At 50.2% G+C, this 12,712-nt stretch overlaps 1 protein-coding gene across 1 annotated transcript in view; it reads left to right on the forward strand.

Annotated features, from left to right (window-relative positions):
- mamdc2a (MAM domain containing 2a) overlaps nucleotides 1-12,712 on the forward strand; it is a 249,100-nt gene that overhangs the window by 173,668 nt on the left and 62,720 nt on the right. The window contains exons 10-11 of the mRNA XM_085992348.1: nucleotides 787-883; nucleotides 2,148-2,300. Coding sequence (XP_085848474.1) covers nucleotides 787-883; nucleotides 2,148-2,300 — 250 coding nt within the window. The remainder of the gene's footprint in view (nucleotides 1-786; nucleotides 884-2,147; nucleotides 2,301-12,712) is intronic.

Here is a 12,712-nt window from a genome sequence, read left to right on the forward strand (position 1 = left end):
GGCCTCAAAGGAAATCTTCAAATATGAAAATAAAAATGATCTAATTTGGACCAGTTTTGTCAGAACTACATGCCCAGCAGCAGTCTTACACTCACATCACCATCCTTCTTTAACACGGACCCATTGGGTGAATCTTCTCATTATCTCCTGAGTACAGAAGATTAAGGGCTGATCTAATTGAGCTGTTGAAAATGACTAAAGGAGTCGATAGGGTAGAGAGAGAGAAACTATTTCCTCTGGTGGGGAAGTCCAGAACAAGGGGCCATAACCTTAAAATTAGAGCTAGGCCATTCAGGGCTGATGTCAGGAAGCACTTCTTCACACAAAGGGTAGTGGAAATCTGGAACTCTCTCCCCCAAAAAACTGTTGAGGCTGGGGGTCAATTGAAAATTTCAAAACTGAGATTGATAGATTTTTGTTAGGCAAGGGTACTAAGGGTTATGGAACCAAGGTGGGTAGATGGAGTTAAGTTACAGATCAGCCATGATCTAATTGAATGACGGAACAGGCTCGAGAGGCTGAATGGCTTCCTCCTGTTCCCAAGTTACTATCCCATTTATAACCATCTAAAACACAGTCCTCCCTGGACTCAGATAATGATTAAAATAAAATTCTGTTGCAATCATGTTCTGTCTTGCCTAGAGCCCTTTTATACCTCATTTACGAATCTGAATCTCAAAGGTTTATAGCGCAATAACTTGGAAGAAGTGTGGTATGGATAGGAGAATGCTTGCGAATGCTACTGAAGTTTACTGAAGTGCTGGTTGTCTTTTACTTTTTTTACAGATAGTTTTTCTCAGTGTTTGTAAGAATTTCTGGAACTGTGGAATGGTAGCACTAGACGATGTCACAGTGAGCCAAGGAGACTGCCGGATCCCTGGAGGTACGGACTGTGCTAAGGCGTTAATTACAAAAAAAAGGCATAAATATTTATTCACCCTGCACTACAACACAAACAAGATGACTATCACTGTTACCATGGTTACACCAACAAAATACAATCATCCAATGATATGATACCTAGAATATCACATATAAGAACATAAAAACATAAGAAATAGGAGCAGGAGTAGGCCACTCAGCCCTTCGAGCCTGCTCTGCCATTCAGTAAGATCATGGCTGATCTTCTATCTCAACTCTACTTTCCTGCCCTATCCCCATATCCATTGATTCCCTTAGTATTCAAAAGTCTATCGATCTCTGTCTTGAATATACTCAATGACAGAGCATCCACAGCTGTCTAGGGTAGAGAATTCCAAAGATTCACCACCCTTTGAGTGAAGAAATTTCTCTTCATCTGAGTCCTAAATGGCCGACCCCTTATTCTGAGACTGTGACCCCTGGTTCTAGATTCCCCAGCCAGGGAAACGTCCTCCCAGCATCCACCCTTTCAAGCCCTTTCAGAATTTTATATATTTCAATGAGATCTCCTGTCATTCTTCTAAACTCTAGGGAATCTATGCCTAGTCTACGCAATCTCTCCTCATAGGGCGGTCCCCTCATCCCAGGAATCAGTCAAGTGAACCTTCATTGCACTCCCTCTAAGCCAAGTATATCCTTCCTTTGCGTATATTGGCACTAAGCCGGCAGTTTCGCTCACAGTATGAAGACTCCTGGTGTAGCAAGGGATGTTCTGCCAGGCATTTTTGTACTCGAGGTCTTTTATTGCAACTCTCAAGTGCTAACCCATGAACTCCAAACACATGTGGGCTCTCCGCCCCAGCTCCAGCTCTTGCTTTGAAATAACTCAGTGAATTTGACATCTACCACAAGAGGCGGCAGCCTGTTCCCGAGGTCCGCTGTTCCCGAGGTCTGCTGTTCCCGAGCTCCGCTGTTCCCAAGACCCGCTGTTCCCAAGGTCCACTGTTCTTTGGGAAAAGAACCACCTCCTGACATCTAACCTAGGTCTGGGCCTTAAAAATGTGACCTCTGACCTGGGGAGTGATTGATTCTGGCACTTCCCCAGCACTACCTTCCCTCACAATGATCCACATGAATTCAATAAAATGTCATTCTTAATGATGAAGTATTTTTAGACCGCATCATTAAAAATAAAAGTGTTGTATAGGGAGGAGGGGTAGAGTAAAACATTTTATTTTTGGAAATCTTTACAGTTTGAGGGTTTGAGGAGGGTCTTTATTTTGCAGGTTCCTGGCTAGCTGTTCCAGGAAAGTGCAATTTTGATGCGGATAATTGTGGATTCATTCAGGATTACAAGGACAAAAGCAATTGGTACAGAAGAGGTGGTGCAACACCAACATCCTATACAGGTCCAAAAGGAGATCACACTACAGGGGTAGGTGAGTTGTAATTCAAGAAATGTTCTTAAAACAGCTGTAATACTTTTTGTCTCTCCCCTTAGCACATGCCAGCCAAGCATGAACAAGTTAAGAATCATTTCTTGTTTAATAAGTGGCCAAAATCTGGTGGGGAAAGTAAGACTGACTTGGACATTGATGTAACCTTACTTCCCTAAGTAGAAAACTCATAGAATAATTTTTCTATGAGTTGCATTATCTCAGCTACCCGTATCCTAACTCGCACCAAGTCTCGTTCTCCCATCACCCCTGTGCTCGCTGACCTACATTGGATCCCGGTCCTGCAACGCCTCAAATTCAAAATCATCCTTGCGTTCAAATCCCTCCATGTCTTCACCCCTCCTCCCTATCTCTGTAACCTCCTCCAGCTCTACAACACTCCAAAATGTCTGTGCTCCTCCAATTCTGGCCTCTTGCCCAGCCCCGATTTTCAGCGCTCCAACATTGGCGGCATGCCTTCAGCTGTCTGAGCCTAAGCTCTGGAGTTCCCTCTCTAAATATCTCCACCTCGCCACCTCTCTCTCCTCCTTTAAGACGCTCCTTAAAACCTACCTCTTTGACCAAACTTTTGGTCACCTGTCCCAATGTGTAGGTGTGTGGATGAGGGCAGTGCAGTTGATGTAGTCTACATAGACTTCAGTAAGGCTTTTGACAAAGTCCCGCATGGAAGACTGGTCAAGAAGGTAAGAGCCCATGGGATCCAGGGCAATTTGGCACATTGGATCCAAAATTGGCTAAGTGGCAGATGGTCGAAGGTTGTTTTTGTGACTGGAAGCCTGTGTCCAGTGGTGTACCGCAGGGATCGGTGCTGGGTCCTTTGCTGTTTGTAGTGTACAGTAATGATTTAGATATGAATGTAGAAGGTATGATCAGTAAGTTCGCAGATGACACGAAAATTGGTGCAGTGGAGGGAAGCCTCAGGCTACAGCACTATATAGATGGGTTGGTTCGATGGGCAGAACAGTGGCAAATGGAATTTAACCCTGAAAAGTGTGAGGTGATGCATTTTGGGAGGACAAACAAGGCAAGGGAATACACAATGAATGGTAGGACCCTAGGAAGGACAGAGGATCAGAGGGACCTTGGTGTGCATGTACATAGATCCCTGAAGGCAGCAGGACAGGTAGATAAGGTGGTTAAAAAGACATATGGGACACTTGCCTTCATTAGCTGAGGCATAGAATATAAGAGCAGGGAGGTTATGATGGAGCTGTACAAAACACTAGTTAGGCCACAGCTGGAATACCGTGTGCAGTTCTGGTCACCACACTATAGGAAGGATGTGATTGCATTAGAGAGGGTGCAGAGGAGATTCACCAGGATAATACCTGGGCTGGAGCGCTTCAGCTATGAAGAGAGACTGGACAGGCTGGGGTTGTTTTCCTTGGAGCAGAGAAGGCTGAGGGGGGACCTGATTGAGGTGTACAAAATTATGAGGGGCATAGATAGGGTAGATTGAAAGGAACTTTTCCCCTCAGTAGAGGGGTCAATAACCAGGGGGCATAGTTTCAAGGTAAGGGGCAGGAGGTTTAGAGGGGATTTGAGGAAAATCTTTTTCACCCAGAGGGTGGTTGGAATCTGGAACTCACTGCCTGAAAGGGTGGTAGAGGCAGGAACCCTCACAACATTCAAGAAGCATTTAGATGAGCACTTGAAATGCCATAGCATACAAGGCTACGGACCAAGTGCTGGAAAATGGCATTAGAATAGATAGGGCTTGATGGCCGGCATGGACACGATGGGCCGACGGGCCTCTTTCTGTGCTGTATAACTCTATGGGGGAGAAATTCAGTTGTTAGCGCCAGCCGTTATCGCCTTAAGAGGGCGCTAAGTGGGGCATGAAGCGGCTAGCGCCCGGGCATGGCGAGACCTGCGCCTCTCGCGAAATTGAGCGGATATTTAGCGGCGGCGCAAAACCGCAACGCCCGCTCAGCTGCGCGCGGAGATCCTTACGTCATTTCATGGTGCAACGCCCTTGGTGCGCCCCGAACCGGAACTTCAGTGGCGCCCCCCTTTCCGCCTGGCGCTCCCAGTGACTGGTTGACTGGAACGGTTCCCAGTCATTGTGGGGTTGGGGGGGCGCTATTTAAAGGGGGCTCTTCCTGGCTTTTTAGTGGTAGCCATTTTGGACCACTCCTTCTGTGAGAGAGAGAGATTTGCAGAGAGACAAAGGAGAGAGCTTTCTGCTTTGACTCAGTGCTCGCACAGGTACTTCTGGCTTCGGCCCAGAACTTTGCAGTTGGATTGATTTTTCAGTGCCATAGCCTTGAGTGGCCACATATTATGGGGGCTGCAATGGGTGGAAACGTTGGGTTTCTCCATTACATTGAGAGGGCTCAGAGACGCCGAGAGAGAGTGCCAATCATGGCCAGACGGAGGAGGGCTAACAGCCGTCGGCACAGGAGGCCTTACCCTCCCAGGGTATACCGCCAGCAGTTCTCCTACCTCAACATGTCTGAGGAGCAGTGTATTCAGAGGCTTCGATTCAGCAGGGAGGTGGTCACTGAGCTCTGCCACCTGCTTCAGACAGATCTGCAGCCTCAGCTGAGGAGCAGGACGTCTCTGTCGGTGGCAGTGAAGGTAACAGTGGCTCTCAACTTCTATGCCACTGGCTCCTTCCAATCCACTACTGGGGACATTGCCAATGTCTCCCAGTTTGCGGTGCATTGCTGCATCCGCCAAGTCATGAATGCCCTCTTCAAAAGGAGATGTCAGTACACTTCCTTCCCCATGACCCTGGACAAGCAGTAAGAGCGCACAATGGGATTTGCAAAAATAGCGGCCTTCCCCATGGTCCAGGGCGCCATTGACTGCATGCATGTGGCTTTGCGGGCGCCTCAAGAGAATGCCGAGGATTACCGCAACCGGAAGGGGTTCCATTCGTTGAACGTGCAGTTGCTGTGTGACCACAGACAGCTGATACTAGCTGTCCATGCCCGCTTTCCAGGCAGCAGCCACGACGCCTTCATCCTGCGCCAGACTTCTGTGGCAGACCTTTTCGAAGCCCTGGCTCACCCAGGAGGCTGGCTTCTCGGGGACAAGGGCTATCCTTTGTGCACCTGGCTGATGACCCCGCTCCGTGCACCCAGCACACCTGCTGAAGAACGATACAATGACAGCCATCAAGCAACCAGGAACATCATTGAGCACACAATCGGCGTGCTAAAGCAACGGTTCCGCTGTCTGGACCATTCCGGGGGAGCCCTTCAGTACTCGCCTGAGCGAGTCTCCCATTTCATTGTAGTGTGCTGCATGCTGCATAACCTGGCTATCCTCAGGACTCAGCCACTGCCAGCAGACATTGGCACACCAGCAGAGGAGGAGGAGGAGGAGGAGGAGCACCAAGACGGGAGGGAGGCACAAAGTGCAAGGGCCGTCCGTCAGCGGCTTATTGCAAGTCGGTTCTAGGTCCCCTCTGAGGGAATGGCTTGTGCCATTGAAAGAACATGAATGGAACGGTTCTGCAAACCCTGAGCTGGTCAAGGCAACAAATAGTTCAAAGAGCAAACATGCACAATCTGAATAAAGACAATTATTTATTTAACAAACTGTGTGCCCTTCCCGCATGACAAAGAAATACAGAGAAACCCCCAAAAAAACAGTCAGACACATAACTGGCTCTCACAACCTGGAGACAATGAACAAAAGAGTTAACCAAAAATGACCATGATCCTCGGCCTTCACTAAAAAAATTAACAGCATTTTGCCAGACCTCCTACTTTTTGGCCTGCGAGGGTGATCTGCTATGCTTGCGAGATTGGCCCCTTCCCACCCTGCAGCTCCTCCGCAATGGGACCCCAGTGGCTGCAGCAAGGCTGGGGGAAGGCTGCTGAGTGTCAGAAACTGAGTCGGCAGATGCCCTTGAGGGACGGCCTGGACCAGCTCTGGGCCTGGAGGGCCCGACTGCTGACTGCTCCAACTCTGCATGGGCGGCAGCAGTCTGTCCTACGGGTGGTGGCAGCTGCAGTGGAGGAGTGACAGTGTTGGGAGCAGGAATGCTGCCATCCTGACAGAGGACAGGCACTCCCTGGTCGGACGACACGCTGGCACTCCCACAGGGCAGCACTGCAGCATGCGGAGCAATCTTTTTTTTTAATTCATTGATGGGATGTGGGCGTCGCTGGCTAGGCTTGACTTGGACCTGTATCGCCATTCCTTCACTGTCGCTGGGCCAAAATCCTGGAACTCCCTTCCTAACAGCATTGTGGGTGTACCTACACCATATGGACTGCAGCGGTTCAAGAAGGCGGCTCACCACCATCTTCTCAAGGGCAATTAGGGATGGGCACTAAATGCAGGCCTAACCATCTCCCCTTGACATTCAATGGCATTACCATCGCTGAATCCCCCACTATCAACATCCTGGGGGTTACCATTGATCAGAAACTGAACTGGACCAGCCATATAAATACTGTGGCTACAAGAGCAGGCCAGAGGCTGGGAATTCTGCGGCGAGTGTCTCACCTCCTGACTCCACAAAGCCTTTCCACCATCTACAAGGCACAAGTAAGGAGTGTGATGGAATACTCTCCACTTGCCTGGATGAGTGCAGCTCCAACAACACTCAAGAAGCTCGACACCATTCAGGATAAAGCAGCCCGCTTGATTGGCACTCCATCCACCACCTTCAACATTCACTCCCTCCACCACCGGCGCACTGTGGCTGCAGTGTGTACTATCTACAAGATGCACTGCAGCAACTCGCCAAAGCTCCTTCAACAGCACCTTCCAAACCCGCGACCTCTACCACTTAGAAGGACAAGGGCAGCAGATGCATGGGAACATCACCACCTACAAGTTCCCCTCCAAGCCACACACCATCCTGACTTGGACCTGTATCGCCGTTCCTTCACTGTCGCCTGGCCAAAATCCTGGCTGAAGCACAGACTGCTGGCCTTCTGTGGCGCAGCGAGGGCCCCGGCGATTCGTGCCCGATGCAGCGAGGGTGGCAGCAGTGAATGCTCGTGTGGCCTCAATCTGCGTCTGCATCAGACCGGCCACTGACTGCATGGCACCACTAAGCACTTGCGTAGAAGCCGCCTGTACTGCCTGTGCTGCACCGAAGTCCTGCAGACTCCTTGCCTGTGCTGTACCGAAGTCCTGCAGACTCCTTGCCAGTGCTGCACCGAAGTCTTGCAGACTCCTTGCCTGTGCTGTACCGAAGTCCTGCAGACTCCTTGCCAGTGCTGCACCGAAGTCCTGCAGACTCCTTGCCTGTGCTGCCCTGAAGTCCTGGACACTCCTTGCCAGTGACTCAATGGATTCGGGCATCCTTGCCACTGCAGCCATGAGCTCAGTGTGCCTCTGTTCTGCCTGGGCGCCCATTTCAGCGAGGAGCCGCACCTCTTCTGCGCTCACTGTAGCAGGACTGGAGGCCAGATTCTCCCTCCGGGGAGAAGGCCGCCGAGCTTCCCTAACCCCCCCGCGTTGCTGCAGCCCGCTGGGCCCCGGAGCTTCACCCTCCTCAGACCCTTCCCCCCTGCTCCCCTCCAGGGAAGACGTGTCCCCATTATGGCCATGGGCTGCCTCGGCTGAGGGTGGCACTGATGGTCCGGCTTCCTCTTCCTCCTCCTCGCCTTCAGAATCACTCACAGTGGCAGCTTGAGGGCCCGCCTCCTCACCAGGCGATTCACCATCTGAAAGCAGGGAGGTACAAGAGTTGCTTTAGTGTGAGGACAGGGCGGCAGCGAGGGAGGCATGAGTGCTGCAATGCACTGTATTGGTTCGATAGTGGCAAAGGATGCTGGTGTGAGGCACAAGTGGAAGGAGAGAGGTCAAAAAGGTGATGTCCTTACCATTGCTGTCCAGAACGGGGTCGGCATCTCCAGTGGCGACGGGGCCAATCAGCCGGCCTGCCATAATGCACTGGACTCGCTGCTCCAGATCGCTGAGGTCTTTAAGGTGAGGCCGGCCTCCCCCGGTCCGTTGCTGCTGCCTCCTATTGTGTGCCAGCTTGCCCTGCAAGAGAAAGGACAGGCTCTGAGTAGCGTGAAGCCCTGATCTTGGCTGCACTGCCTCCCATGGTTGAATAGCTCTTACAGTGTGTAAAGTGGTGAATGTGCGTGTGAGTTTCATGAAAGGCCCATAGGTGTTGGATGAGGGCTGGCCATTGGGGCTTTCAGGACCCTTTGCCCATAAATTGAGGTCCACATGCAGGGATGAAGAGGATACTGAAAAGGGTACTCACCCTGACAACCCAAGTGAGGTCGTTGAACTTCTTCCTGCATTGCACAGGGGTCCTAGGTACCATGCTGCTGGAGGTCACTCTGTGAGCCACCTCCCTCAAAGCTTTGCAGTAGTCAGTGGGCAGCGGCCTCCTGCCACTGTCCGGAAACAGGATAGATCACCTGTGCTCCACTGCGCCAACCAGAACCTGCAGGGCCCGCTCACTGAACCGCTGCGTTCGCTCCCTGGCCCTCTCCATGGTCCTAGGCATTAAAATGTGGCAGCAGGTTTGTCCAGGCCGAGAATCAGGGCTCCAATATGCAGGGTGTGGCTGCAATCCAAGATCGACCCTCCCCCTTTAAGAGCTGACCGGCGCCAGCGTGTCTGCCTGCAATCGCTAACTGGCCGCACCTGCGCTGCGCCCGCCTTCGGTGGTAGCGCCTCGCTTCTCTGGCTTAGCGCCTTAGGACAGTCGTGCAGCGCCCGCAGCACCTCTTGGGGCGAAGCAGGTCAATTTCGCTGAAGGTGGCGATAATTTGCGCCGGGCGCCCGCTCGACTATAATGCCCCAAACGTGGCGATACTGAATTTCTAGGCCTATGACTCTAATATCTCCTTAAGTGCCTCGGTGTCAAATTGTGTTTGTTAACGCTCCTGTGAAGCGCCTTGGGATGTTTTACTGCGTTAAAGGCACTATATAAATGCAAGTTGTTGTTGTTGCTTGACTGGTGTGTGAGACAGTTCTTCCAACTTGGTGAGGATGTTGCAGTGTTGCCTGTTCTGTTTTGTAGTGGCTGTTTGGCTTGCTAAGCCATCTTAGAAGGCAATAAGAATCAACTGGAACCACGGTGGGTAAGACTGAGTAAAGCTGGCAGGTTTCCCTTGCCACAACATTACTAACAATAATCCGACAGCTTTAATGATCATTTTCTGGTGTTAGGCCACTAATTACCAGATTTATAGGATTTAAATTTCACAAATTGCCATGGTGGGATTTGAACTTTTGACCTCTAGTCTTGCACGTCCTATGCCATAACCATTAAGCTACAGCACTACAGATTAAGCAGCAATTATAAAATATAGTATTGTTTTTCGAGTCTATTTTGAGTGAGGGTGGTGTGAAATTCCATCTCTGATATGGTTTCCATCCATATTACATTTGAACTTGGTGCTGCACATTTTGCTTTTATTTGCCATGTAATAGTTTGATCTGAGGCTGGGATTTATGAGCTGTAGTTGAAGTTAAGCACCGGTGATCTGGTTTGCTGGGAGTCAGTCTGTCTGTGCAACTAGGAGAGCTTAGGGGGCTGTGTCACCACATACCTAGTATCAGGTACCTTGCATGTATGTGCCTCTTCCATTCACGATGTGTTTCATATACAAAAAGCAAAATACTGTGTATGCTATAAATCTGAAATATAAAACAGGTGTCTCTTATTTTCTTATTATCTCTGATTTCTAGGATGGGCGGATTGTACGATGAGGAGAGATTGAGTAGACTAGGTCTATATTCTCTAGGGTTTAGAAGAATGAGAGGTGATCTCATTGAAACATATACAATTCTTAGAGTGCTTGACAGGGTAGATGCTGAGAGGCTGTTTCCCCTGGCTGAAGAGTCTAGAACTAGGGGTCATAGTCTCAGAATAAGGGGTCGGCCATTTAGGACTGAGATGAGGAGAAATTTCTTCACTCAGAGGGTTGTGAATCTTTGGAATTCTCTACTCAAGAGGGCTGTGGATACTCAGTCGTTGAGTATATTTAAGACAGAGATCGATGATTTCTGGATACTAAGGGAATCAAGGGATAGAGTGAGAAGGTGGAGGTTTTTTTTATTTGTTTATGGGATGTGGGCGTCGCTGGCAAGGCCAGCATTTATTGTCCATCCCTAATTGCCCTTGAGAAGGTGGTGGTGAGCTGCCTTCTTGAACCGCAACAGTCCGTGTGCTGAAGGTACTCCCACAGTGCTGATAGGTAGGGAGTTCCAGAATTTTGACCCAGCGACGATGAAGGATCGGCGATATACTTCTAAGTCAGGATGGTGTGTGACTTGGAGGGGATCTTGGAGGTGGTGGTGTTCCCATGCGCCTGCTGCCCTTGTCCATCTAGGTGGAAGAGGTCAAGGGTTTGGGAGGTGGTGCCGAAGAAGCCTTGGCGAGTTGCTGCAGTGCATCTTGTAGATGGTACACACTGCAGCCACGATACGTCGGTGGTGGAGAGAGTGAATGTTTAAGGTGGTGGATGGGGTGCCAATCAAACGGGCTGCTTTTTCCTGGATGGTGTCAAGCTTCTTGAGTGTTGTTGCAGCTGCACTTTCCAGGCAAGTGGAGAGCATTCCATCACACTCCTTACTTGTGCCTTGTAGATGGTGGAAAGGCTTTGGGGAGTCAGGAGGTGAGACACTCGCCGCAGAATACCTAGCCTCTGACCTGCTCTTGTTGCCACAGTATTTATGTGGCTGGTCCAGTTAAGTTTCTGGTCAATGGTGACTCCCAGGATGTTGATGGTGGGGGATTCGGCGATGGTAATGCCGTTAAATGTCAAGGGGAGGTGATTAGACCCTCACTTGTTGGAGGTAGTCATTGCCTGGCACTTCTGTGGCGCGAATGTTACCTGCCACTTATCAGCTCAAGCCTGAACGTCGTCCAGGTCTTGTTGCATGTGGGCATGGAATGCTTCATTATCTGAGGAGTTGTGAATGGCACTGAACACTGTTCAGTCATCAGCGAACATCCCCATCTCTGACCTTATTTTGGAGGGCAGATCATTGATGAAACAATTGAAGATGGTTGGGCCTAGGACACTGCCCTGAGAAACTCCTACAGTGTAGTCCTGGGGCGGTGATGATTGAGCTTCAATCACCACAACCATCTTCCTTTGTGCTAGGTATGACTCCAGCCAGCGGAGAGTTTTCCCCCCGATTCCCATTGACTTCAGTTTTACAAGGGCTTCTTGATGCCACACTCGGTCAAATGCTGCCTTGATGTCAAGGGCAGTCACTCTCACTTCACCTCTGGAATCCAGCTCCTTTGTCCATGTTTGGACCAAGGCTGTAATGAGGTCGGGAGCTGAGTGGTCTTGGGGGAACTCAAACTGGGCATCGGTGAGCAGGTTATTGGTGAGTAAGTGTCGCTTGATAGCACTGTTGATGACACCTTCCATCACTTTGCTGATGATTGAGAGTAGACTGATGGGGCGGTAATTGGCCAGGTTGGATTTGCCCTGCTTTTTGTGGACTGGACATACCTGGGCAGTTTTCCACATTGTTGGATAGATGCCAGTGTTGTAACTGCACTGGAACAGCTTGGCTAGAGGCATGGCTAGTTCTGGAGCACAAGTCTTCAGCACGATAGCCGGGATGTTGTCGGGGCCCATAGCCTTTGCTGTATCCTGTGCGCTCAGCTGTTTCTTGATATCACATGGAGTGAATCGAATTGGCTGAAGACTGGCTTCTGTGATGGTGGGGACCTCAGGAGTCGGCCAATATGGATCATCCACTCGGCACCTCTGGCTGAAGATGGTTGCAAAAGCTTCAGCCTTGTCTTTTGCACTCATGTGCTGGGCTCCACCATATTTGAGGATGGGGATATTCATGGAGCCTCCTCCTCCCGTTAGTTGTTTAATGGTCCACCACCATTCATGACTGGATGTGGCAGGACTGCAGAGCTTTATTCTGATCCGTTGATTGTGGGATCGCTTAGCCCTGTCTGTAGCATGCTGCTCCTGCTTTTTAGCATGCATGTAGTCCTGTGTTGCAACTTCCCCAGGTTGGCACCTCATTTTTAGGTACGCCTGGTGCTGCTCCTGGCATGCTCTTCTACACCCCTTATTGAACCAGGGTTGGTCCCCTGGCTGGATGGTAATGGTAGAGTGAGGGATATGCTGGACCATGAGTTTACAGATTGTGGTGGAATACAATTCTGCTGCTGCTGATAGCCCACAGCGCCTCATGGATGCCCAGTTTTGAGCTGCTAGATCTGTTCTGAATCTATCCCATTTAGCATGGTGGTAGTGCCACACAACACGCTGGAGGGTGTCCTCAGTGTGAAGACGGGACTTCGTCTCCACAATGACTGTGCGATGGTCACTGCTACCAATACTGTCATGGACAGATGCATCTGCAACAGGTAGATTCGTGAGGACGAGGTCAAGTAAGTTTTTCCCTTGTGTTGGTTCTCTCATCACCTATCGCAGGCCCAGACTGGCGGTTATGTCCGTCAGGACTCAGCCAGT

The sequence above is a fragment of the Somniosus microcephalus genome, chromosome 1 (genome assembly GCF_052327205.1).
Source record: "Somniosus microcephalus isolate GS21.2 chromosome 1, FLI_Smic_1.0, whole genome shotgun sequence".
Classification (NCBI taxonomy): Eukaryota; Metazoa; Chordata; class Chondrichthyes; order Squaliformes; family Somniosidae; genus Somniosus; species Somniosus microcephalus.